The 24,996-nt window shown below is 55.7% G+C and overlaps 2 protein-coding genes across 2 annotated transcripts in view; one reads left to right on the forward strand and one right to left on the reverse strand.

The window, feature by feature from the left end:
• Positions 1 to 848: 848 nt before the first annotated feature.
• IDH2 (isocitrate dehydrogenase (NADP(+)) 2) lies at positions 849 to 15,379 on the reverse strand. The gene is made up of 11 exons (XM_037145001.2): positions 15,173 to 15,379; positions 6,952 to 7,043; positions 5,925 to 6,090; positions 4,540 to 4,700; positions 4,309 to 4,452; positions 3,749 to 3,885; positions 3,416 to 3,567; positions 1,963 to 2,075; positions 1,732 to 1,829; positions 1,547 to 1,639; positions 849 to 1,204 (listed from the first exon to the last, which is right to left on the reverse strand). The coding sequence occupies exons 1-11, from the start codon at positions 15,285 to 15,287 to the stop codon at positions 1,117 to 1,119; spliced, it is 1,359 nt and encodes a 452-aa protein (XP_037000896.1). The 5' UTR covers positions 15,288 to 15,379; the 3' UTR covers positions 849 to 1,116.
• Positions 15,380 to 15,395: 16 nt separating this feature from the next.
• Positions 15,396 to 24,996, forward strand: part of SEMA4B (semaphorin 4B) — a 67,058-nt gene continuing 57,457 nt past the window's right edge. Inside the window, exons 1-2 of the mRNA XM_053658924.1 lie at positions 15,396 to 15,568; positions 24,821 to 24,909. The gene's annotated coding sequence lies outside the window, so the exon portion shown is untranslated. The remainder of the gene's footprint in view (positions 15,569 to 24,820; positions 24,910 to 24,996) is intronic.

Raw genomic sequence — 24,996 nt, forward strand, 5'->3', positions numbered from 1 at the left:
CGAGAAGGGGCTGGAAACCTTGAGCTCCCTCCTTCCCCTTCCCCTTCCCCTTCCCCACCCTGAGCTGGGCAGACCAGCGCCAGCCTGGCAGCTTTTCTTCCCACAGCCCTGGCAGCAGAGCAGCCCTTCCAACTGAAGGGGGCGCCAGTGTGCGCGGCCGCTACAGCCCCACCTCAAACCTGACGCGCCTTCCCAAGGGTTCAGTTTTAGGAGCTGTGAGAGGGTCCCCCACCCCAAATTTGGGAAATGGACTTAGGGCTGCCAAATATTTATTTTAGTGAGTGAATAGGATACAACTCCTCCCTAGGAATAGGAGAGTAGCCCTGTAAATGGGATCTATTTAACTTTCCAGCAACTTTATAACCTTACTTTTCCAGTTTTGCTGAAGAATGGAGATGAACCAGAGCCTGGGACCCACTGTCCCCTTGTCCACACCCCCCAGTCCCCAGCCCCCAGCCCCCAGCCCCCAGCCAGCTGCCGAGTAGGGCTTGTTTTTTGTACCAAGAAAAGGGCAAAGCGGTCTGGAGATGTTTAGAACGTTAAAACCAACAGAGAAAGAAATCAGTGAAAACGTAACCAGAATCAGTAGCCCTAAAATGATACACGAACTGTGGTAGGAAACTCCAGGGAACCCATAGGCCTGCGACTCCAGACTCACGGCGGTTACTCAGGTGGCTCTGCCCGAATGCTACCTCGTCCCCTCCCCCCATCGTGGGCCCAACTGGATGGAGCCTGGGGCAGAGACCTAACAGGGGTCCGGTCTGTCCCTGGTGGAGACCCCAGGCCCCTGACGGCCTCCACCTCTAGGCCCCCACTGCCTCCTTCCCGAGGGACACGCACACAGCAGGCAGTTTTGTGAAGAGAGTTTAGTAGCTAAATATGGCACCATGTGTTCCAAGGGCGATATAAATTACAGTATGCAAAACATACTGGCGGGCTGAGGTAAAACACACTGTTCCTGCTTCCCGTCACCGTGGGGGGGAAACGCAGGTTCTTTTAAAAACATTTATAAAAAGTGTCCCCTAGCAAGGCCTCCAGAGAGGGCCGTGAGGCTCACCCTCCGGCGCATGCGCGAGGATCGGTGTCCGCCGCGGGGGCGCCAGACCGCACTCCCCGCTACTGGTGGCCCAGGGCTTTGTCCAGGTTGCTCTTGATGGTGTCCAGGAAGTCCGAGGTGTTCAGGAAGTGCTCGTTCAGCTTCACGCTGCGGAGAGAACACCGTGCATGTGAGAGGCTCAGCCCCTTCTCTCTGTCTCTCATGCCCCTGTAGGGGAGGCAGGGCCAGGCTACCGGTCAAAGGTTACCAGTAGCTCATGGCCAAAGGGCCGCAGCAAAGTCAGTGGGAACCTGGGAAGGCATGTCTGTCCTTTTCCAGGAGAATAGGCCCTGGGTACAAACTGTCCTGGGAGAAGCTGGGACATGGGTACGGGAAGGGGTGGGCACCTGTCCTGCCCCGGGCTCCTGGCAGCAAAGCTGACTCAGGAGGGGCCTTAGCCTCTTTCCACCGCCCAGAAGGCCGGCCCTGCCCTCTACCCGGGCCACGCACTTGCTGAGACCGTGGATGCAGCCCGCCAGGTCCTTGGTCATGGCTCCGCTCTCCACCGTCTGAACGCAGACCTTCTCCAGGGTCTGGGAGAACCTGCAGAGCACAGGGCAGAGCAAAAACCACAGCAGGGTCAGGGCCCAGCCCCCGCCCACGCTGGGCTCACTCCAGCTGGGCCCTGCACTCACCGGATGAGGTCCTGGTTCCCATCCAGCTTTCCCCGGTGCTCTAAGCCACGCGTCCAGGCAAAGATGCTGGCGATGGGGTTGGTGCTGGTGGGCCGGCCCTAGGGGAAAGGGTTGCAGGGGAATTAAGAGCCAACAAGGCAACAAGGGGACAGCTTGGACACCGCCTCCCACCCCTCAGGGCCAGCGGGGCCTCGGCCCCCACAAGAGATTGTGCGGGCCCCCCACACTGACCTTCTGGTGCTCCCGATAGTGGCGGGTGACTGTGCCGTGAGCAGCCTCAGCCTCGATGGTCTTTCCATCCGGGCACACCAGCACGGATGTCATCAGGCCCAGGGAGCCAAAGCCTGAAGCACGAGGAGACCCTCCTCTAAGTATAGGTGCCCCTCTCCCCTCAGAACAGCTGGACTCAGACCGCCCACCCTCCTGCTGTCACTCAACTCATGTCCCCACCCACCCCCAACTGTAACTGGGAGGAACACATTTCTGGTTTGTCTGCCCTGGTGGGGGGGGGGGTCTCCAGGGCCCCACACAGGGCAGGAGAGCACCTGGAAATTACGTATCGGTGGCCCCACCTCCAGGTGTCCCAGAGCCCATTGTCCTCAGCACTCAAGACTTCAGAGAGCTCTGTGCACCCAATCTGGCTGGAGGCCGAGAGGCACATTCAAGCAGAGAGAACATAGCCGCTTGCAGCCCCTCACAGTGACCGCTTCAGCGGCTGCTCGAAAGCTTTGTGAGGTCTTTCCAATGTTCCCCAAGGCCCCTGTGAACCCTTCCTAGAGACAAGGTCTCCCGGACTGCACACTGGACACCACAATAAGAATTAGAAAGTCCCAGGAAAGAAAAAGTGGGCGACTCCTGTAAGGAAATTCTTCGGCTGAGATGTCGGTCTGTTTGTTACCTGTGCTTTCTCCCTCACCCACCCCCAATCTCCTCAGGGGTAATTCCCATGCCTTTGTCTCTCACTGCTCTGGCTTTTCATCCTTCTAGTCTAGGTGGGAATTGTTCCCGCCAAAGAACTTTGCAAAATAAAGCCTCAAGGCTCTCTGCCTTTTCACCACAGCCAGGCCTGGGCTCCTCTTTTCTCCTTCTCAGGAGCTGGACCTCACCCCTCTCACTCACCCTTGTTTCCCATCCCCACCCTGCCCTGCATGCAGCCTCCTCCCACCATCTCCCCTTATTCCTGCCCCCCTCCCCAACGCTGGGCTCTTTCTCACGGTTCCTCTCTAAGGGCTGGCCCAGGCTTTCTGATCAACGCTTCAGGACGCTCGAGGGCCTGCGGATTTTCCATCTTCCCTGGTACCCTCCCACATCCTAAAGGTTCCCTGGGCAAAACAAATGCTCTGTACTTTGAAGAGCTCCCAGTTGTGCTCCATGCCATGTCTGCTTTCACTGGAGCCAAGCCTAGTCACCTGGGGCCTCCCTGCACAGAAACCTCAGCACCAACTTGAATTCCTGTGCCCTCCTTTCTCTTCATCCGCAGCTGCCCTAGTGCACTCATCCACACCCAGGAGAGGTCCCTTCTCCCTCAGCCTTCCTCAGCTGCCTGGGACCTCCCACCCGCTGCCATCCACGTGGGGTGGGGGACACCTTGCAGCGAGCCGGCAAGGCTAAAGTTTTCCACCAAAAGGGTCTGAAAATGACCCAAAAACCCACCCCCACAGGGAGCAGGGTGCTCCCGGCATACCCTGCGCCAGGATGTCCGACTGCACGTCGCCGTCGTAATTCTTGCAGGCCCACACAAAGCCGCCGGAAGACTTAAGGACCTGAGCCACCATGTCGTCAATGAGCCGGTGTTCGTACCAGATCTTATTCTTGTCGAAATCGGTCTTATAATGCCTGGAGGCAAAGGCGCCTGTTGTGGCAGGAGGGCGGGAGGCTGACAGGTTGGGGATCCCTTCCTAGGCCAAGTGCATAGGGACAGTGACCTCCCCAGGTAGGATGAGGGCAGGGGTTCGGGAGGGGGACAAGGAGGAAGGGCTGTGTCGGCAGGGAACGCGGTGAAGGGAGAGGCTGTTACTTGTCAAAGATGTCCTGGAAGATGTCCTTGAAGCGCCCGTCGTAGGCTTTCAGAATGGTGTTCTTGGTGCTCATGTACAGCGGCCACTTCTTCTGGATGGCGTACTGGAAGCAGCTGTGCGCAAACCCCGAAATGGACTGCAGGGGGGGAGAGAGAGGTCCCTGGCATGGTCCCGCTGTGGCCAGGCTCCGCCCAGGAACGGCACCCTTCCCTGCACATGACCCTGTCTGGCGACAGGGTCACCAGGCCCTGTCGCCATCCCCCCTCTCCCCCACTGGTGGGAGGGAACTGCCCACCAGCTTTGTTTCGGAAAGTGAGCTCCCTCTCTACAATTCTCAGACCCTGTGGCGGGGATGGGAATGGGATCTGTCATCTAGAGTGGGCTGTGTCTGGTTTATCCAATCAGAGCGCTCCCCTCTCTCCGGGCCTCTGTGATTGGCTCAGAGGCGGTCATGTGAGTGAGGCAAGCAAGGCTGCCGAACCGGCCAAGCTGGCAGGCATAAGCCTGCAGCAGGGAGCCAGGCTGGGAGAAAGGCGCTCAGGCGCTGTGCCCGCCTCACCTCGTCGGTGTTGTACATGCCCATGCCCACGCCGCCAGCAGGGAAGTTGTACACCTCCCATTCCTTGGGACTGCTGCCATCCTTCGGGGTGAACACCATCTTGAAGGTGCCGGCCCGATCAGCCACAAAGTCTGTGGCCTTGTACTGCAGAGACGAGAGGGTGGCTCAGGCCAAGGGCTCCAGATGTGGGAGTCCCCAGGCCAGCGGAGCCCGTCTCCTGCAGGGGCCCACCTGGTCGCCATGGGCGTGCCTGCCAATGGTGATGGGCTTGGTCCAGCCAGGGACAAGTCGGGGGATGTTTTTGCAGATAATGGGCTCCCGGAAGACAGTCCCACCGAGGATGTTCCGGATGGTCCCGTTGGGACTCTTCCACATCTTCTTCAGCTTGAACTCTAGAAGGGCAGAGATGGGGTGGCCCCGTTGCAGAATTTGAAGCAAGCACGCAACCGAAGGAGGGTCCTCACACTCCTCCCGCGGCCGGGTGGAGTGTAGGGTGCGCATGTGTGGGCCCCAGGGTCAGACACCCTGGCTTCAGAACCCAGCGCCACCGCCTGCCTGTGCATCTGGCGCAGGTGGTTTAACCAGAGTTACGGAATGAAAGTACTGATGGAATACGTAGCCCTTCGTGCTGTCGGGAGGATGAAAGGGGCTCCTAGCCCAGTGCCCGGTCCCGGGTGGGCCTGTGGGGTGACTATTCTTATGCCCATATCACGCTGGGATGTCTAGCTCAGTCGGACCATCCCTGACAACACCCCACCTCCCTCGAGATGCTCTGGTTCCAGCCCAGGACAGCCACTAACAGCCGAGTCGCCTCGAGTGCCTAAGACCATGACCCTCAACTCTCTTATCTGGAAAATGGTGATATATAAACCCCAGGGTTTGGGAGAGAAAAAAAAATGCCTGAGAGAAGAGCTTAGCACTCAAATGATTCTAATACGCTAAGGACAGCACACCTGAAAGACAAGGAGGAGGACCGGGGGGTCCACCTGGAATGCTTCCATCCAGATCCCCCGATGCTGCTGGAAGTAGGGAGACAGAACTCTGCAAACGCCTAACCCACCCTTTCTCAGAACTTTCCAAACCGGGCTCTTCTATCCACACAGAGCCATGTCACGGAAGCCTCAAGAGCAGCCCCCAGAGCCAGGGACCAGCAGCCAATCCAAGCCCAGCGGGGACACCTCTCTGAGACCCCTCCAGGCAGCAGGGTCAGTCCTGCAATAATACCAAAACTGCGCAGGGTACCAGTGATACCCCCCCAGAGCCTCCGCCCCCACCCCTGAGGCTCTGAAGGATACAGGCCTGACACAGAGCCCTCCTCTGGACAGAGGTGGCCCCAGGTCTCTCTCAACCTGCCTGCAACACAGTCCAGGGGGCCACAGGGGTGGCTGCCCCAAGAGGCCGGTCTCACGGTGACAGCATCAGCTTCCTCCTCCTGCTCCCGGTTCCCAGTGGCATGGCCACTGGCCGGAGCCACCCAGCACAGCAGAAGCACCAAAGGCACAGGAGCCAGAGAGTGGATTCTGGCCTCGCTCTACCACACCCTGACCACGGACACTGAGGCCACCCCAGCCCCACCCACAGGGACCACTGTCTTCCAGGCATCCCAGCCCCCGCACCTTCCACACGGGCCTCGTCGGGGGTGATGGTGGCGCACTTGACAGCCACACTGTACTTCTGGGTGGCCAACGCGGAGTCGATGGTGACCTGGTCATCAGTCTTGTCCCGATGTGGGAGCCCCAGGTCAAAATACTTGAGCTGGACGTCCACGTGGGGCAGGATGAGCTAGAGACAGATAGCCAGGGTCAGGCGTCAGCCCGGAGGACTCTGACTCAGGGCCACGCACAGACTATGACAGAGGACACTGAGTCAGGGCTGGGAGGCGGTAAGGCCAGTGGGAGGAGGGGCAGCACAGCTCAGAGCTGGCGTCGCCATCGCTCAGTGCCCAGCCACCGCTGGAGGGCAGCCAGCAGACCAGATGCAGCCCCTCAGGGGGGCTCATCCCGGAGCACAGACCAGGTGCTCCCCAAGGTGGCCCACTGGCTCAGCCACACCCCGACTCCAGCTGCATCTATGTTCCCTAAACAGCGGGGCTCCCTCGTCTTCCCCATTCACAAGCGGTGATTCTTGACCTCCTTGTGGATGTACACAGACTGTGGGGTCTTCCCACGGACAGCACTGTCTCCCAGGGAGACCCCCGTGACTGGGAGAAGACAAGAGGCCACCCTGGGGACATGTGCTGCAGTGGCTCAAACATATCACCACCCTAGAACACAACCGGCAGCCACCACGCACGGTGACGTCCCCGAACCACTGAGGAAAGGTTAACTCCACGCACAGAGGGGTAGAGGGGTCATGGTGGGTGGGGTACAGCGTCAGCCTTGAATCTGCACACAGTTTTAAGATAGGCAGACTTTGGCACCAGCATGAGACACAGACTTATGAGGACAAACCCCAGCCAGACATCACAAAGAACCGAGAGTGGTCTGGACACAACAGAAATGTGACAGAACGCCGCTGCCCACCAGGGGACAGGTGAGTTGGGCGGATGGGCGGGGCCAGAAGCGGGGCGGGGCCAGAAGCGGGGCCGGGAGAGCCGGGCTGGGGCGGACCTCCGCGAAGCCGTCAGCTTTGGGAGGGAGCTACCTTCTCCTTGATGAACTGCCAGATGATACGGGTCATCTCGTCGCCGTCCATCTCCACCACCGGCTTGGCCACCTTGATCCTCTTGTCGGCATCTAGGACGGGGGGCAGACAGCGCATGACGTCCCTGGGGAGGCAGGAGGGGAGCCCCTCTCCTCCCCACCAGACCCTCCCATCCAGGAAGGAGCAGGAGTCAGCCAGGACCCAGCTGCCCAGTGCTCATGCCCTTCCTGCAGGGGACCTGGATCCCCCACTGAGCGTGGCTGGCCAGGACCAGTCGGATCTCCTCCCCTGGGATCTGAAGGCAGAGGAGACAGCACAGGGAACCAGAGCCCGAGGGGGCCGCCTAGTCCAGCAACAAGCCGGGAGAGGCTGCCCCGCCACCTGGCTGCCCAGCACACCTGGCAGTGCCCTCTCATCCAGTCCGAGCGGTGCTCAGAGCTACCCTGCGTCCTTCCAATAACCTCTGCCGCAATGCCCTCTCAAAGCCAGCCTGTCACTCACTTGGTGTGTCCCTTGCAACCCGGACCCTGACTTACGTGAGTGAGAGGGACCGTATTAGCACCTCTGCCGCGCCCCACAGTGCACACTGCCCTTCACATCATTCTGTTCAGTCCTCGAACCGCACCCTGAGGGAGGATTATTCCTCCGCTTCAAAGGTGGGGAGGCTGAGGTTCCTTCCCGGCTTCCTGCCCCGGGGAGATTCACACCTTGCACCATGGGAAGCTCGGGCTGAGGGCACTTGGGAATGGGGCGCGGACCTCCGGCTCCGAGTGGCTCAGGTGGGCCAGTCTGGCCGCGCCAGAGACACATCACAGGACCGGTCATGAGGCTGACCCAGGTCCTGGGGGAGGGTGGAGGGGGAACCGGAGCCAGGCGCAGCTCTTCAAGGAAATCCTGACTCGTGAGAAAAACCAACAGCCTGGGGAGCGAATTCCAGGGAAAACTCAGGAAAATGGCCTGTCTGATTAATCGGCAGAGGCTGCCTCAAAGGAGGCTTGCTGACCCTCTGAGAGGGCATCTGAGCACCCCCCACTGTGTGCTCTTCCGTCCCCCACGATCCGCACAGATGCAGTGAGGGCTCCCCCTAACCCCCATGAGAGATGACCAAAGAGGGTGTTCACTTGAAAACACCACCAACCCTGGGGAAGGGACATCTGCTCGGTTGACAACCTGAGACAGAACCCTATGCAAAGCAGGCCCGGCAACTACAACAGCATGACCGCCGAAGCCCGCTTCAGGCGGAAGGGGCCACAAAGCGCAGCAGACCGCACCTCAGCGCCGGGAACACAAACCACAGCCGTGACTCGCGGTGACCTCCTGACCCGCTAGGAAAAAGGTTGACATGCGCAGCAAAATGACCCCCTTCCCAAAGGTATACAAACAGGTTGTTGCTGCTGTTCTCGTTTGTTTCGTTTTTCTAACGTAAAAAAGAATCTTAGAGATTATTCGGGAAGACAAATGAGACCAAGGAGCATGGCTTGTGGCGGACAGAACACAGGCCCCCTCATTCAAGTGCAGCCTCCATGCCCTTGTGGGTCAAATACACAGAAGCAGGAAGCGCCCTGGCTGACCAGCTCAGTGGGTTAGAGCATCGTCCCAAGGCACCAAGGTTGCGGGTTCGGTCCCCAGTCAGGGCACATACGAGAAGCAACCAATGAATGCATGAGTAAGTGGAACAATTGATGTTTCTCTCTCTCCCTCAAATTAATAGATAAAAATGTAAAAGAAAGAGAAGCAGAAAGCAACACTGACTGGAAAGACCTTACTCCTTACAGGGGTTTGGGATCCAAGCTACGGAACTCCTTCACCTTTTTGGTCCACAGTGTCCACAGAAGGGCTTCGGGACCTGAAGGACGTCAAGGGGGCAGCGGCAGGGCTAGCTTAGCTTCTAGGAGCACCTCCTGTGAGGTTACTTGCTAATCCAATTTTTAAAGAATAGATTGAACCCTAACCAGGATCCCTAAGGAGAGATTCATTTAGGGGCCAAGTCATAAAGGTTTCAAACTTGACCTCCATTCACGTTTTGGGCGTCAGGCTGGCTGCCTCTGGCCTACGGACACCACACTTCCTCTGCAAGGGAGTTTAAGGTCAAGGTCAGAGCAGCCAACCTGCCCGCTGTGCACACAGGAGTCGAACCCTCAGAGGCTACGGGCCCCCTCATTTACAATCAGGTGCTGAGCGCCTCTTCCTGAAACCACTGACACACAGCAGGGCTGCCCCCAGGGAGGGTGCGTAAAAGAGAAGACCCAGCGGAGACGAACAGAGGCAGGCAGAGCCTTTAGCAAAGTCAGCTAGGCCGCCCTGGCTGGTGGGGCTCCCTGCACTGGGTGTCAAACCCAGGGCTCGCCAGTTCTGTTCCCCATCAGGGCTCAGGCCAGGGTTGCAGGCCCGGTCTCCAGTTGCCCAATATTTCTCTCCCCCTCTGTCCCCTCCCTTTCCCTCTCTCTAAAACTAAACATACAAACAGGGACAGGAGTAGGGCAGGGGAGAGTTATGGGGACAACTGTAACTAAACAATAAAAAAAAGTGTTTTTAAATAAACGAAATATTTTAAAAAATCGGCAGTGCAACCTCCCTGGAAGCCAACTCCTCAGAGGAGCCGGGGACGGCGATGGGAACCAAAGCGGCAGAGACTCGCTCCGTCTGACCTAGACGGTGCTTTCCTCAAATTGCAAGTGGTGGCCACGGTTTAAAAATCAGGAGATTGTAATAATGACAATAACTTGGTTAACAAATGGGCAAAGGGCTTGAGTCGGTAGTTCTCCAGAGTGATGAACAGAAGGCCGAAGAGTTCGTGAAAAGATGCTCAACATCACCATCGCTGGGGAATTTAAAACCACAACAAGCGTGGGTGAGGATGTGGAGAAACCCGAAGTTGTGCCCGTCAGGTGAGGACGGAAACTGGGGCAGCTGCTGCAGAAAACCATGTAGAGGTTCTGCACCGTTTTCTCTGGAACTGCCATGTATGGTCCACGAATTAAAGCTGGAACCACCGTATGATCCCCACACCCCACTTCTGAGCATATTGAAATTGAAAGCAGGGTCTTGGGCACCCGGGCTCACGGCAACATGACGCACTATGACCCCTGTCCATCAGCAGGTGAATGGATAAACCAAGTGCGACGTGAACCTTCAAGAAAAGAACGGGACTTTGGAACCTAACCCAGGAAAGGCAAGAGAAACTCTCCTGAAGGTTAAACAATGTCGGTTACTCGAAGTCTTTAAAGACTAGGCACCCACCTCGTAACCACGGATGTACCTGCTTTGAGACTAATGAAGGAAGAGTCTCCGTGTTTTAGTGACGTTGGAACAAACACAACAGATTTCAGGGCTTGTTCTTTTTTAAAAAATACTTTATTTATTTATCTTTAGAGGGGAAGGGAAGGAGAGAGGGAGAGAAACATCAATGTATGGTTGCCTCTTGTGAGTCCCCTGCCGGGAACTGGCCTACAACCCAGGCATGTGCCCTGACTGGGAATCAAACCTCGAACCTTTGGTTCACAGGCCCGTGCTCAATCCAATGAGCTACACCAGCCAGGGCAGGGCTCGTTCTTGTTCTTTTGTTTCAGTTCCAGGCAGGCAATTTCACTACAATGTGGTACACTTATATAAACGATACGTGCTACAATGTATAGTATACTTCCACAAAGTGTCTACTACAAGGCAGTATACTTATCGACACAACATTGCCACATTTCCCAACCCTCTTTCAACCCAGCCGCCATGACCACTTTGGGGAAGTAACTCCTATGACAAATTAGAAGCAGTATTAAGTATGTAAAGATTTAATACCTCTATCCCCTCATCTTTGCACGATTCCTTTACCTGACTCAGAAGACCGATATACTTTGACTTGAATATTTTTCAGGCAGAATGCACCTACAATGGACTATTATTCAGCCTCCAAAGGAAGGAAATCTTGTTACAAGCCACAACATGGACAAACCTTCAGGACGTTATGCTAAGTGAAGCAAGCCAGTTACAAAAAGACAAATGCTGTGAGATTCTCCTTCTGTGAGGTGCCTGGAGGACTCCGTCAGCCATGAAAACAGAAAGGAGATCGGCGCTGGCCGGGGCTGGAGGGAGAGGGAATGGGGGGGCGGGTAGGGCTTTATGGGTGTAGAGTTTCAGGTTTGCAAGATGAAAAAGCCCTGGAGATTGGTTGCGCAATAATGTAAAAATACTTCCCAGTCCTCAACTGCAGACTTAAAAGTGGGTAAAATGTAAATTTTTGTGATGCATGTGTCCAATTAAAATAAATAAAAATTTAATTAAAAAAAATTAAACCAGTCAAAAAAAAAAAAAAGCCAGGAGATTTTACATAAAAACCCAGCCCCTCTGTGAAGGGATTGAGAAGGACAGAGGGGCAGCTATGAAACAGTCCCAGGGATGGTGAGTGCAGCTGAGGGAACACAGTCCATCATATATGTGGTAACTCTGGACCGTGCGGGGGGCGTCCTGGAAACCTGGGGTCGCTCTGTAAATTGTGAGATTGCCTAACCGCTGTGCTGTACACCTGAAACAAACACAAAATAATATTGATTATAAACTGTAATTAATTTTTTTAATTTACAAAATGAAATTAAAAATAATAAGAAAAAAATCCAGCTTCTTTTGAAGAATCCGTTGCTTCCGCACGGTGAGCCGATGCTGGCTCGTGGCCCAGACGGGCAGGGCCGAGGTGGCCTGTCCCCTCCCGCCAGGCCTGCCATGTGCCCCCCCAGGGCACCCCAAGGTGTCCGAGTTTGAGATCTTGTCTGTGGTTTGGCCAACACGGTGGCAAACACTCCCAACGTCGGCCCCCCTGGGGACAAGAGGTGAAAAGCCACCTGAAATCCAGGGAACAGCGGCTGGGCCTCCCTGAAGGTCTCCAGGGGACACAGTGACATCTTCAGAGGGAGGCGTTGCACATGCGCCGTGGCCAGGGCACGGGGTGGAATTACAGTGGTCACAGGAGGCCGGTGAGGCCAACCGTCTTCCGTCTGGGGCTCGCGGCACCCAACACCAAGTCAGGATTTCAAAACCTGTTGCCGGTGTCAGGATCTGCCTGCTGCTCCCAACACAAGGCTCAAGGTCCCCTGAAAGGCAGCCGCACCCAGGATTAACTGCCCCCACCACACTCCTGCCCCTGCTCAGCCAGCTCGGCCCAGCAGAACGTGGAGCCCCAGTTTTGGGGAGCGATCCTGGAAGACATTTTAGTGTTTTCCTCCCCTTTCCTCATACCCACATCCAACCCATCACAAAAAAAATTCTACTAATTTTTTCTTCAAAATACGTCCAGAATCTAACCACTTCTCACCACCCCCAGGGCCACCACCCACGGCCCAGCCATCCCTGAGGCCAGGGTGCTGCTGTTAAAATAGAAATCAGGTCATGACATTGCAAAGCTGCTCCTTTCAGCCCTGGCTGGTGTGGCTCAGTGGATTGAAAAGCCTTTCTTTTCCCTCGAAAACGAAGGTCCTCACAAATGGCCTGCCAGTGTCCGCCGGCCCCCACGAGCTGGCTGACCTCTCATTCCCCATCCTGCGCTCTGACCCACCGGCCTCACGCAGCTGGGGTCCCTCAGGTGAAGGTGTTCTCCTCCACCTTGGCCTTGGCCCTTGCAGTTCGCTCGCCCCTTGATAATAGCAGGGCCTGTTTCTTTCATTCGCTCGGGGCTGCATTCAGTGCGGCCTTCCCGGGCCACCCTGTCCGACCTCTCGGGCACACCCGCGCCCCACGAGCCCACGTCTGTCTTGTGTACCGTCTGTCCCTGTGTCGGAACTGAAACTCCACTGACAACAGGAGTCTTTGCCTCTCATTCCCGGCTCTGTCCCCCGGCTCTGCCCCCAGCACCTCGCCGGGTTCCCGATGCGCAGCAGAAGCCCGGTATTTGCTGAAGGCATGAATGAATGTCCTGTTCTGGTCAACGCGGTCACCTCCCGTTTGAATGAAGTGCGCTTCCCCCACCCCCACCCTGCTGGGATGCAGTCACCCACACGGAGGCTGGTGACGCCACACCATCAGACCAGCAAAAACCGGACACGGTGGCTGGCGAGTCTGCCGGGCAACGGGCTCCCCGCTCTGGACAAGCTCACACTGTATATACAGTGTTTTAACATTTGCCTTCTGCTGGCATTTGAAACCTGGGTTTACAGCAGCATTCAAGTCCGGGAACCGGAGAGCAGATTCCAGCCCTCAAATACCCTGCACAGAATCAGCACAGGAGGCCTCATCCTCACAGAGAGACGTCCCCGGGTTTTCCTCAAAGCCTGCGGGGCCTAAACGCCATCACCCAAACCGGCTCTGATGCCAGGGAGCGGGCAGGCTGGCGGGGGGCGCAGCTGCAGGCTTATGCGATGTGGTTGAAGCCAGGCTGCGTGGAGAACACCTAAGAACTCTACTGGTTCGCAAAACCCTGTACAATCATTAAATGGTGCGCCCTGGAATCTACGAAAGCAGGCCCGCCGCCAAGATCTGAAGAATGAAAGGGCAGTTGAGAAAATGAGGCTGTTCCCCAGCTAGGGGTGGAGCCTAGGAAGGCTCCGTAGGTAATTCTCCCACTGAGCGATAGGTCCAAGCGGACACCCCCAAACGCTCACTGGTCAGAACCCCGGCAGCCAAGGCTGGAGGCCTGTGAGTTGCAAAGCTGCAAAGAGACACGTGTGGGAATCACCGGGCAGCAAAGGAACAGGGTGTTTCAGCTCCAAAACACTCTCCCCTTGTCGTTCAGGGGAGTGCCCACGATCCTGTCCCCGGCAGCGCCGCCAGGGGACAAGCGAGGAGAGAACACAGCCCTGTGGTCTCGCGTCCAGTTCAAACACCGGGCATTCTTCCCAGGAATAACCAACTCCCTTGGGGCCTTCTAGAAGGATCTGCTCTTTTTGTGTTACCAAAATTCAGGCCCCTCAAAGTGCTGTGGGGGGGAGTGAGGGGTGAGGAGGGTATGTTCCCTTTCTTTCCTTTTTTTTTTTTTAAGTCATCAGTGCAGAATCCAAGGGAAAACTGGCGAACATATCTAACTTGTACCATATTTTGCCAAAGGTGGTGCCTGATGGGAAACTTGCTTTGGGGCTCGGGGGCACTCTAAACTTTGGGGTTGCTGGGCTAACCCTGTAGAGGCAAACCCTGGACCCTGGAAAACAGAACTGCCCCTTTCTCCTTGGGGTGGGGGCGGGGGCGGAGTGCCAGGGCCCAAGCTCCAGTCAGCTGCTCCCAACACTGAGTTAACGATTACCTACCACAGCGAGAAGGCCAGGCCGCCTGGGGCCCACCCCCCTTGCACACTCCTCCAGGGACTCCTGGCCAGGTCAGGATAGGGGTTTCCTTGACAACAGACATCAGCCAGGGCCAAAGGACCTACACCCTTTTCTGTTGTTTGCACCTGGCATGGAGAAGCAGGGTGTGGGCAATGCCCACGGCCCAGCGGGGGCAGCCTGCACTGATCTCGGGGGTTCGGGCTGCAACCTGCTTCTCGAGACCTGACTGCTGTTCTCTCTGCTAAGGCGGGAGCTGAGGGTACCACAGAAGCTGTAAACAACGAACAATTCGGAAAGTCTCCGCACCGGTGAGCGAAGCAGGGCCAAGGAGCATCGCAGGGGCCGCGGGCGCGCGAGAAAAGGCCGATCAACCCAAGGACAGGCCTCGGAGGGAGCCTCAAGTACAGCCACAAGGAGAAGGGCGGTGGGGGGGGGAGGGAGCCCAAACAAAGGGGCGAAATGAAAAGCACGCTCCTCCAGCTGTCGCGCGAAAGGCTCCCAAAATAGCTGACGAGGGCCTGGCAGCGAGCAGGGATTACGGCGCGCCAGGCTAAAAAGGAACGGGAAGTGGACGCCTCCTCCCTCCCGCCTTTGTCTGAGCAGAGTCGGCTCGTGAAGTGCTCCGACCCCCAGTCGGTTGCTCGTCTCCCGCCAGCGCGGGCAGGATCCCCTCCTGGTCCTGGACACCTCCAGCGCCCCTTACGGTTATATCTGGGGGCGCGAGGCAGCCCGGAGCTCCCCCCGCGCACGGCCGCAGGGCTGGCATCGCCCGGGCCACCAGTTGCCACCGTCCTTCAAGTCCCCACCACTGCTCCTGGCGCGGCCTGGAAGCTTGAGGCAGGGGACGGCGGAGCGACGCGGTCCCTAGCTCTTTGTGCGCCCAATCCCGGTGTCCCCAGCCCGCTAGCGTCCCGGATCCCCCACCCGGAGGCCGCCACGTCGCGGAGCCCGGCGCGCACCCGCCCGGACACTCTGGCACTCACAGTGGCGCCGCGGCTGGTCCTGCAAGTTGGGGCCTGTCAGGGCAGCCGGCGCCCAGGCCGGCCCGGAGCCCGAGGCTCTGCCGAGCGAGCGCACGACCCGCAGGTAGCCAGCCATCCGGAGCAGGCGAGGGAACCAAGCGGGAAGGCGAGATCCAAGCGCCGGCCGCTGCTTCGGCTGCCTGGCGGCGGGCTGCCCAGACCTGGGCGCGGGGAGCGCAGGCACGGCCGGGGCGGGGCTGCCGGGGCCGCTGCCCCATTGGGCCTCGCGGGGACTAGGCGGGACCAGGCCGGGCCGAACCCGCCCCTGCGCGCAGCCGGAGCCCCATCAGCGAGGCGGGAAGCACCGCTGGACCTGCGCCAGAGGCGGGCGAGACCCACCCGGACCCGCGCGCGAGGGTAGGCTCTGGAGGATTAGGCGAGCCGCTAGCGAAGCCAACCTTCTCTCCAGGACACCCCATTAAAACTGGGGTGTCAACGGCTGACACAGCTTAAACCCAAACGGCAAATCTGAGGGAACACCTGCTCCCTTCGCGTTTGCGGGGCTGAAACCCAAGGGCGCGTGAACCAAGTGCGCATTCTGCGCTCTTGGACTAAGGCCGTGGGGACCCCGGGTTCACTCTCGGCTCCCCCTTTCCCCTCCAGGGGTTGTGTAGACTGACTGGAGCCCCCTTCCGCGTCTCACCAGAAGGTCCAGCTGCTATTCCCCCCCACCCCCCCGCCCCCGAAGTCATTCAGCCGGAGAATGACTTTCCTCGGGTCTGAAGGGGGACGGATTCTCCCAGCAACAGGCCTGCGCGCCCCCCGCGGCCTGCGAGGCTGGGGCACACGCGCCGTGCCCGGTTCCAGATGTGCACTCGGCGCGCAGCCTGGGCTGGACACACTCGGCGTTCCCCCTGGTAAACGCTTCCGTTTTGTGCCCGTTTTCATCGAAAAGACAATAGTGGTTGGTTCCATCCTAAATCCCCGAACCCATCCCCGTCTCCCTCCACCCATTTTCTTGGAAGGAGACACCCACCCGGCGGGGGTTTTATGTAGAAAAATCTGACCCCCAGTCCCCCCCCCCACTCCGTCTTTGCCCCGGTCACAAACGCGCTTCCCATACACCCAACCTGTTTAGGCTTCTTTGGAGTTAACATCCCCAGATGGAGGGGGCCCAGCGAAACGACCTTGGCAGTCTGACTTCACCGCTGCCTTCTCCGGATCCCCACCAGGCGGAGCTCCTGCTCCGGCTCAAGGGGAGGCTGCCTTTGCCCCCGCCACCCCCGCCCCCAAAGTCCGAGGCCTCCCTCCAGTGCCTGTTCTTGGGCCAGAATGTCCCAGAACGACCTGTTATCCCTTCCACTCTGTTCCCAATTCTCTTGCTCAAAACCCAAGCAGAGACCATGAAAGCTTCTGGAATGTGTTCTCATGCCATCCTGTATTCTCAGTACTTGGGAGAACAGGCCTCCGAGGGTCAGCTGTGTCTGTCATACTATGGAGTTGTGTTTTTTTGTTTTTGTTTTGTTTGTTTGTTTTTTTGCTTACTGATTTTAGAGAGAGGGACAGGGAGGGAGAGAAACCTCAATGGGAGAAACTTCCAGCAGTTGCCTCTGGTATGTGTAACCCAGGCATACGCCTTGGCCAGGGATCAAACCTGCGACCTTTCCAATCGCAGGAGGATGCTCAACCCACTGAAGCACAGGGGCCAGGGCCGCGCGACCAACTTCTGAAACGTTCATAAAGAAATTGCCGCCCATCATCCCCAGGGGCGCATCTGCTCCTCCACATGTTTGCCTGGTATATCGGAGGCAGTACCGAAGCCTCAGGGTGATCCAGAATCTGACCTTTGGCCTTTGCCTGCGAGGGATCGGGAGGGGGCGGGGCAGGGGAAGGCGTGGGGGGGTGGGGCGGGCACGTGAATTCTCTGCAGGCACAGCAGCAGCCCAGGGCAGTAGAAGAAGCGAAGTCCTGGTTAAACTGCCCCTCACTGCCTACCTCCTGGGGCTCCAGTCCCAAGCCGGCCTTCCTCATACAGTGCCTGTTGGGCGAGGCAACTGGTGTCAGCTCCATTGGCTCAGAGAGGTCAGGACACTTGCTCCAAGTCACACAGCTAACAAATAGTAGATCTCTCCTTCATACCCATATATAGATCACAGCTCTTTTATTTTTTTAAATTTTTTTATTGATTATGCTGTTACAGTTATTCTATACCCCCCCTTCATTCCCCTCCACCCTACCCCCCATCCCCACCATTACCCCCCCTTTAGTTTATGTCCATGTGTCTCAAGTTCTTTAGATTCTAGATTTCCCATGCTATTCTTGCCCCCCATCTATTTTCTATCTACTGTCTATGCTACTTATTTTCTGTACCTTCTCCCCCCTTCTCCTCCTCCCATTCCCCGGTTGCTAACCCTCCTTGAGATCTTCATTTCTATATTTCCACTCCTGATCTAGCTGTCCTTTTAGTTTGCTTTTGTTTTAGGTGTGGTTGTTAACAACTGTGAGTTTGCTGTCCTTTCACTGTTCATGTTTCTTTAACTTCTTTTTCTTCGATAAGTCCCTTTAACATTTCATATAATAAGGGCTTGGTGATGATGAACTCCTTGAATTTGATCTTATCTGAGAAGCACCTTATCTGTCCTTCCATTCTAAATGAAAGTTTTGCTGGATAGAGCAATCTTGGATGTAGGTCTTTGGATTTCATGACTTGGAATGCCTCTTTCCAGCCCCTTCTTGCCTGTAAGGTCTCTTTTGAGAAATCAGCTGACAGTCTGATGGGAACTCCTTTGTAGGTGACTGTCCCCTTAGCTCTTGCTGCTTCTAGGATTCTCTCCTTCATTTTAATCTTGGCTAATGTAATGATGATGTGCCTTGGTGTGTTTCTTCTTGGGTCCGACTTCTTTGGGACTCTCTGAGCTTCCTGGATTTCCTGGAAGTCTATTTCCTTTGCCAGATTGGGGAAATTCTCCTTTATTATTTGTTCAAATAAGTTTTCCACTGGTGGCTGTTCCTTTCCCCCTTCTGGTACCCCTATAATTCAGATGTTGGAGCATTTAAAGATGTCCTAGAGGTTCCTAAGACTCTCCTCATTTTTTTGAATTCTTGCTTCTTGACTCTTTTCCGTTTGGCCATTATTTGCTTCCTTCTGGTCCACTCCATTGATTTGAGTCCCAGTTTCCTTTTCATCGCTATTGGTTTCCTGTGCAATTCCATTCATTTCAATTAGTTTTGCCTTCATATGTTTGTCTAATTTGTGGCTATAATCAACCAGTTCTGTGAGGATCCTGATGACCAGTGTTTTAAACTGTGCGTCTGAGAGTTTTGCTATTCCTTCATCGCTTAGATTTATAGGCTCTGGGGCTTTGAGATCTTCTTGAGCCATTTTTGGTCTGTTCGGGCCCTTTAAGTGTGAGGAGCGCCGCCTTGGACTCCCAGGTCGCTGGGTTGTGACGCTGCATGTGGGGGCGGGGTCAGAGCGGGGAAATGGCGGCACCCTCCGCTGCTGCTCGCTGAGGGGACCCGCTGGGTCCCGTCCAATCGCCCACTCCCTCTCTTGTCTATCCACGCACAAATGTGAGACCACAGTCAACCGCAACCCTGCTCCCTCGCTGTTTCCCCGAGGTCGCTGGGTCTCTCACTAGGTCCAACCCTGCGCCTGGATTCCACACGCTTGAGTCCGTCTGACCAAGTTTTCCTGTGCAATCCCGCTCCTCCAGCTGCTGGTTTCGCCCCTCTTACCGGTCAGTCTGAAGCATTTGTTGTTAACAGACTTCCGAAAAGTTCAATTTTCTGTGTTCTGGCTGTGTTTTCTGTTGCTAATATTTAGTTGTCTCTAAACTTGGTTTAGTGAGAAGGCACGGCTTATCCACCTATGCCTCCATCTCGGCAGAAGTCTAGATCACAGCTCTTTTAAAAATATATATATAAATATATAAAATTTATTTTTTATTTTTAGAGAGAAGGGAAGGGAAGGAGAAAGAGAGGGAGAGAAACATCGATGTGTGGTTGCTTCTGGCAACCCAGGCATGTGCCCTGGCTGGGAATTGAACCAGCAACCTCTTGGTTCGCAGGCGGGCACTCGATCCACTGAGCCACAGCAGCCAGGACAAATCATTGCTCTTTGACAGAGAAAGGGAGGGAAGCCAGAGCCCTTATGTAATGCACTTTTTGGAATTCCTGGGGGTGGCAGCCCAGAAAACCACTCCAGAGACAGACGGAGTTTAAAGAAAAGGTGCTTGGATCCTCCGGTGTGCTCAGCAGAATGGGAACGTCCCTGCCTTCCACCTTCGCGATCAAATCCCAACCAGTCACTGAGTTTGGGTCAGGGGTGAGTCCCCTGGGAAGGCACAAAGACGCCCGTCACTCCGTCCCTCCCCTGGAGGAGCCAGACGCACGTCCACGCGGTCAGCACGGAGCAGGCACGTGTCCCAGGAGGAGTTTAGGTAACACGTCAGGCATCTGGCAAAGGGAAAGTCACCCCTGATGGGGGACGCCCATCAGGCTGGCTTTTCAAGCATCTTTAAGGTCTGCAGCCAGGAGAGGTGCGGGACTGGCATTTCATCAAGACAGACACTCCAGGGCCTTCGTTGTGTGGGGTGTTTGTGGGCAGGGGTAACATCTGGCAGCAGCAGTGCAGGGGCGTTGGGGTATCAGGCGTGGGGAAGAAAGGAAGGCCAGTGTGCCAGAGCCAGGAGCGGGGGGCCGGACAGAGCATTCTAGGAGGACCCCAAGAGGGCAAGACTCAGAGACGGCATCGAGATGGAATGGGCAGATCCCTGGGGAGAAGCCTGTGCCTCGTGACTCAGAGGTGTGTCCCTGGGGCAGGAAGAATGGTGTTGCCATTATTAGAAAATCAGAGCCTTAGGGGGCAGGGCAGGCTGTGGGGAAGGTGCTGATCTCGGAGCTATTTGTGGTCGTCTCCACAGTGATTTCCCGGCCAGCCCTCGGCTGCTCCCTCCCCACCTCCCTCCCCCTCCCCCCCAGCAGTTGCTTGCAGTCAGGTGTTTGCAGTAGGTCTCCACTGCCTGATACAATACCATCTGAACAGCGTACAGCATTTCTTGGCTCTCACCGTCCTTCAGCTGTAGCCCGAGTGAACAAACATGTTGTCTCCTGAAACAGAACTGCTTTGACGCTCTGTCAAGGTGATTCTGAGACTCAAGCCTATCGGTCCCTGCCACGCCTACCTCCTGAGAAGGTTGAGCTGTAGGAGTATAGTTGGTCTTTGCCCATATTCCTGGCCCAGAGCTCCTACCACCCGTGGATTTTCCTGAGTGGTAGCCATGTCCCTCATTAGTCATAAGCATCAGGACAGAAGCTCCTGTGCTCAGAGCCCTCTGGACATTGCTCTCTCTCTCTCTCTTTTTTTTAAGATTTTATTTATTTATTTTTAGACAGGAAGGAGGGAAAGAAACATCAATGTGTGGTTGCCTCTCACACTCCCCCCACTGGGCACCTGGCCTGTCTGGCAACCCAGGCATGTGCCCCGACTAGGAATCGAACCAGCCACCCTTTGGTTTGCAGGCCTGTGCTCAATCCACTGAGCTACACCAGCCAGGGCCTCTTATTTATTTTAAATTCATGCTTAACTGATATTTGAGAGAAGAACTATAAAGAGCTTTGATTCATATGCATTAAAACGGTTTTTTTATACTCCACTTTATGCTTTTGGTATGTATTGCTGATCTTTAACAATGAGATGGTCTCTGATAAGGGGGGTGGAGACTGTCCTAATATCTAAAAAGCTGGGGAAAGACTTCCCCCCTTTTCTTTTCCATCATTAGATTTGAGTTGAACGTTCTTAACAGGGCGACTCCACGGACTGCGTCGTTCTGCTGGGTGGCACTATGGGGCCCCAGGTGTCCGTCTGTCCTGTCCTTGGTATTTCTAACTTGTTTTGGGGACTGTCCTCTGCAGAGTGACTGGATGTCTCATGGCGCTCTGTCTGTAGACTTCGCCTTCTTTGCAACTGTCGACTCTTCCGTTGTGGTTTCAGCATGTGGTCAAACGTGTGAGTTCTGTGTGTTCTTGAAAATAAACGGGAAAAAAAATAGCGCCCTAGTTGTAAGATGCAGAGTTGGGCCCCTGCCCTTCATATTATCATGCTCGTCAACTGTGTCCTTCAAACCGACGTTCTTATGTCTTTACAAGCCCCGGAGATCTGTTGGTTTTGGAGGAAGGAAATTAAATCCCCCGATGCAGTTGCAGGGGGGGCTGCTCTTTGTCCGATAATTCCCTCCAGGAGCGCCGAATATATTTTGAAGTTATCTTGTTGTGTTAGATTCCCGTCTGTTATATTTTCCTAGTGAAGTATTCCTTTTCTCATGAAGTAATGATCATCTGTATACCTAACACATAGTGCTTTTTGCTTTACGATTTATTTTATACCACATTTATGCTGCCCAATCAGCTCTGTCTGGGTGGGTGTTTGCCTGACACCCCTTTTCTCATGCTGTTCGCTTCCGTTTTCCTCTGGCGCCTGTGTCCACCGGTAGCCGGCTGCTGTCTCCGTAACAGACTCTGGAAGGCAGCTGGCCTGCCCAGCTTGTCTCAGACTTTGAAAGTCTCTGGCTTTGAAGACGCATTGAAACTCTCCGCATGGATAGGGGGTCACCGAACACTGTTTACTTACTTCAATCGCTTCATCTTACCTTCTCTACTTGCCATGTTTTTCTTTTTTTTTTCCCCAATTAAATTTGTTGGGATGGCACTAGTGAATGGGATCATACAGGTGTTAGGTGTACATTCATTTCTTTTCTTTTGAGTGATTTTATTTACTTATTTTTTTGAGAGAGGAGAAGGGAGGGAGAGCGAGAGAAACGTTGATGTAGGAGGAAAAGTTCCTTCAGCTGCCTCTCGTGTGCGTCCTGACCGGGGACTGGACCTGAAACCCAGGCACGTGCCCAGACCGGGAATCAAACAGACCAACAACCTTTCCCTTTGTGGGACGATGCTCAGCCAACTGAGCCACCGGCCGGGGTATCAGGTGGACATTGATACCGAGTCTCCACGTTGCCCTGTGTGCCCACCACCCAGAGTCAGGACACCTTCTCTCACCCTGTATCAGGCCCTTTCCACCCACCTCTCCCCCATTTCTTCTCCTTTTTTCTTAGTTTTATTGGGATATCATGGGCACACAGTGTAAAGGTAATGTGTACAGCATCGTGACTACATACGACACGATTCTTTTTGCTTCTTTTCACATCCTCTTCCATTTTCTGTTGGATCGATTAAGATTTCTTTAATCTGCCCTGGCTGGTGTGGCTCAGTGGACTGAGCGCTGGCCTGCAAACCAAAGGGTCACAGGTTCGATTCCCAGTCAGGGCACGTGCCTGGGTTGTGGGCCAGGTCCCCAGTAGGGGGTGCATGAGAGGCAACCACACATCGATGTTTCTCTCCCTCCCTTCCCCACTCTCTGGAAATAAATAAAATCTTCAAAATATATATTATTAAAAAAAGATTTCCTTTTTACTTAAAAAGATTTCTTTAATCTCCCCTACCCCCTTCTGCGATTTGGAAATTATACATTCTACTTCTACTTGTTTAGAAATTAAATTCTCAGCTTGTTGTTCCACTTACTGATGCATTCACTGGTTAATTCTTCTAGGTGCCCCGACCGGGGATCAAACCCGAAACCTGGGTGTATCAGAACACCACTCTAACCAACTGAGCTCCCCGGCCAGGGCTATTACCAAATTTTTAATCATGGCTGTGTTTAGCAACTGGCTTGCAAAATTCCTGAGACTGTGGCAGCTGGTTCCCTGCACCTGGATAAGCCTCCTCCAGCCAGCGCTGAACCAGCCCTTGGATCCTCTCTTAGAGCCTGTTACCTCGGACTGGTGACCTTTGTGTTCAGTTCAGCACCTGGCAGGGGGACAAGCACCCGGACAGGCTGAGGGTACTTCTTCAGGACAGACACTTGTGTGTCTGGTAATTGTGTCCCCTCCCCCGCCCAGGACACAGCCCCAAAAGTGACCTTTTCCCTCCTTGGCTCTGAGCTGCGTTTCATGCCAGTCCACCTGCACCTGCCCCCACTCCAGCCCGGGCTCTGCCGAGGGCGCCCAGGGTGGGCAGAGGGGAGCAGCAGCCTCGGGGCAGCGGCCGCTGCGGGCTCTGGGTCTCAGGACAGCCACGTTCTCGGGGCAGGAGAGCCCTGGGCAGTTGGACCCTGAGATCCACTCCCCCCGTGTGTGCTCCAAAGCTTGGATCCACAGGACCGTTCCCCAGTGTCACCTTGTTCTTTTCACAGTGGCTGTCCCCTTGCACATAACAGAGACAGTCAGTCATATTGTTGAGGGTGACGCGCACTGGGTGCTTACTCTGGATGGACCTGCTGCAGGGTCCCCGCAGCCCGCCAAGGTGGGCACTGTTCTCACCCCAGCTGTGTGGATGACAAGCCCTGGACACAGGCCCGTGGGAGGCCCTGGGTTTTTCCTTTTTTTCTCAGCTGTCTTCCTTCACATGGTCTCCTCACAGCAGACATAGATGTAACTCATCTAGTCCCACCCGGGGCTCACAACATGGTGTTCTCAGCCTGGAGGCTGTGGTGGGAGCCCTGGGTTTGAGAAGACGGCTCAAGGAGAGGCGGGGCTGCGAGGATGGAGGGGGAGGGAGCGGGGATCCTCGGTGTGACCCTGGGGACCAGCAGCCCCTAAGAGCCCCTGAGGAAGAGCAGACCCAGAAGAGTCATAGAAAGTGCGAGACGTCTGGGGACACAACACAGTGAGGAAGCTACAAAAGGGACAAATAAATCAGAAGATGTCCCCTGGAGTTAGCCACCCCGGGGCTGTCCGGGGCCCCAGCAGGGGCTGTTTTTTCATTTCTCTGCCGGATGGTGAGGAGGCTGTGGCAGGGGGAGCAGAACCAAGAGCAGCAGGTTGAAGGGGGGCTGGGGGTCCCCCGGAGCAGACCTCTTCCAAGGAGAAAGGAGCCCTGGCCACCTGGCTCGGTTGGTTGGATCGTCATTTGTACAGCAAAAGATTGTGGGTTCGATCCCTGGTCACTTCGTGGGATATTTCTCTCTCTCTCAAATCAATAAAACATACCCTGGGGTGAGGGTTTTAAAAAAGAAGGAGAACGCAGGACAGAGATACTAGGCAGAGGGAGGGCTTTGGGATCTGGGTTTTAGGTTGGATTTTTGGGGGGTCTTGTGTTGTGTTTATGAGCTGGGAATACCCTTAGCAAATTTGTATGTGGAGGAAGGGGAGCTGGCAGAGGTGAGGCTGAAGGTGCCAGTGACGGGGGGGGGGGGGGGGGGGGGGGGGGGGGGGGGACTGAGCCCACACACTGGGGCGTCCAAGCTGCAGAGAGAGGTCGCTGCTTGGTGGCCTCTAGGGAGAAAGCAGAGAGGGAGGGGGATGGGTTGTGGGGGCCCCTGAGCAGGTTAGTGGCGGGTGTAGCACCCAGTTTGGGAGAACAGGATGAGGAGGCTGCCAAGACAGGCAGCTGAAGCAGGACGTGACACCTATGAAGGGGACAGTCCCCTCAGGCGTCCATTGCCCTAGAAGCCTTATCCTGAGACTTCAGTGTGGGTGCTGGTTCCCTCTGCGGCCATGGGGCTCGTTCCTCACGTCCCTTCCTGCCACCAGGAGGAACCTTCCAGGTTCGAGGGACAGCTCACCCTGACCCCCCCATTAAAAGCTGCATGATGGTGTCTCGATTTCTTCCCAGCCCGTCAGGGTTCAAGACGCCAGCTGTCTGCACCCTGGAAACCAGACCCAGCGTCAGCCAGCACCTCGATCTTGGACTCCCAGAGCCAGGTCAGCAATTTCTCCACTGCTGTGTCACGTGATGGACCCCGAGGCGCCGTGGTCTCCTAAGGTCTCCCCTGACTTGGTCAAACAGAA

Source organism: Artibeus jamaicensis, unplaced genomic scaffold (genome assembly GCF_021234435.1).
Source record: "Artibeus jamaicensis isolate MK-2021 breed Jamaican fruit bat unplaced genomic scaffold, CSHL_Jam_final scaffold_612, whole genome shotgun sequence".
Lineage (NCBI taxonomy): Eukaryota > Metazoa > Chordata > Mammalia > Chiroptera > Phyllostomidae > Artibeus > Artibeus jamaicensis.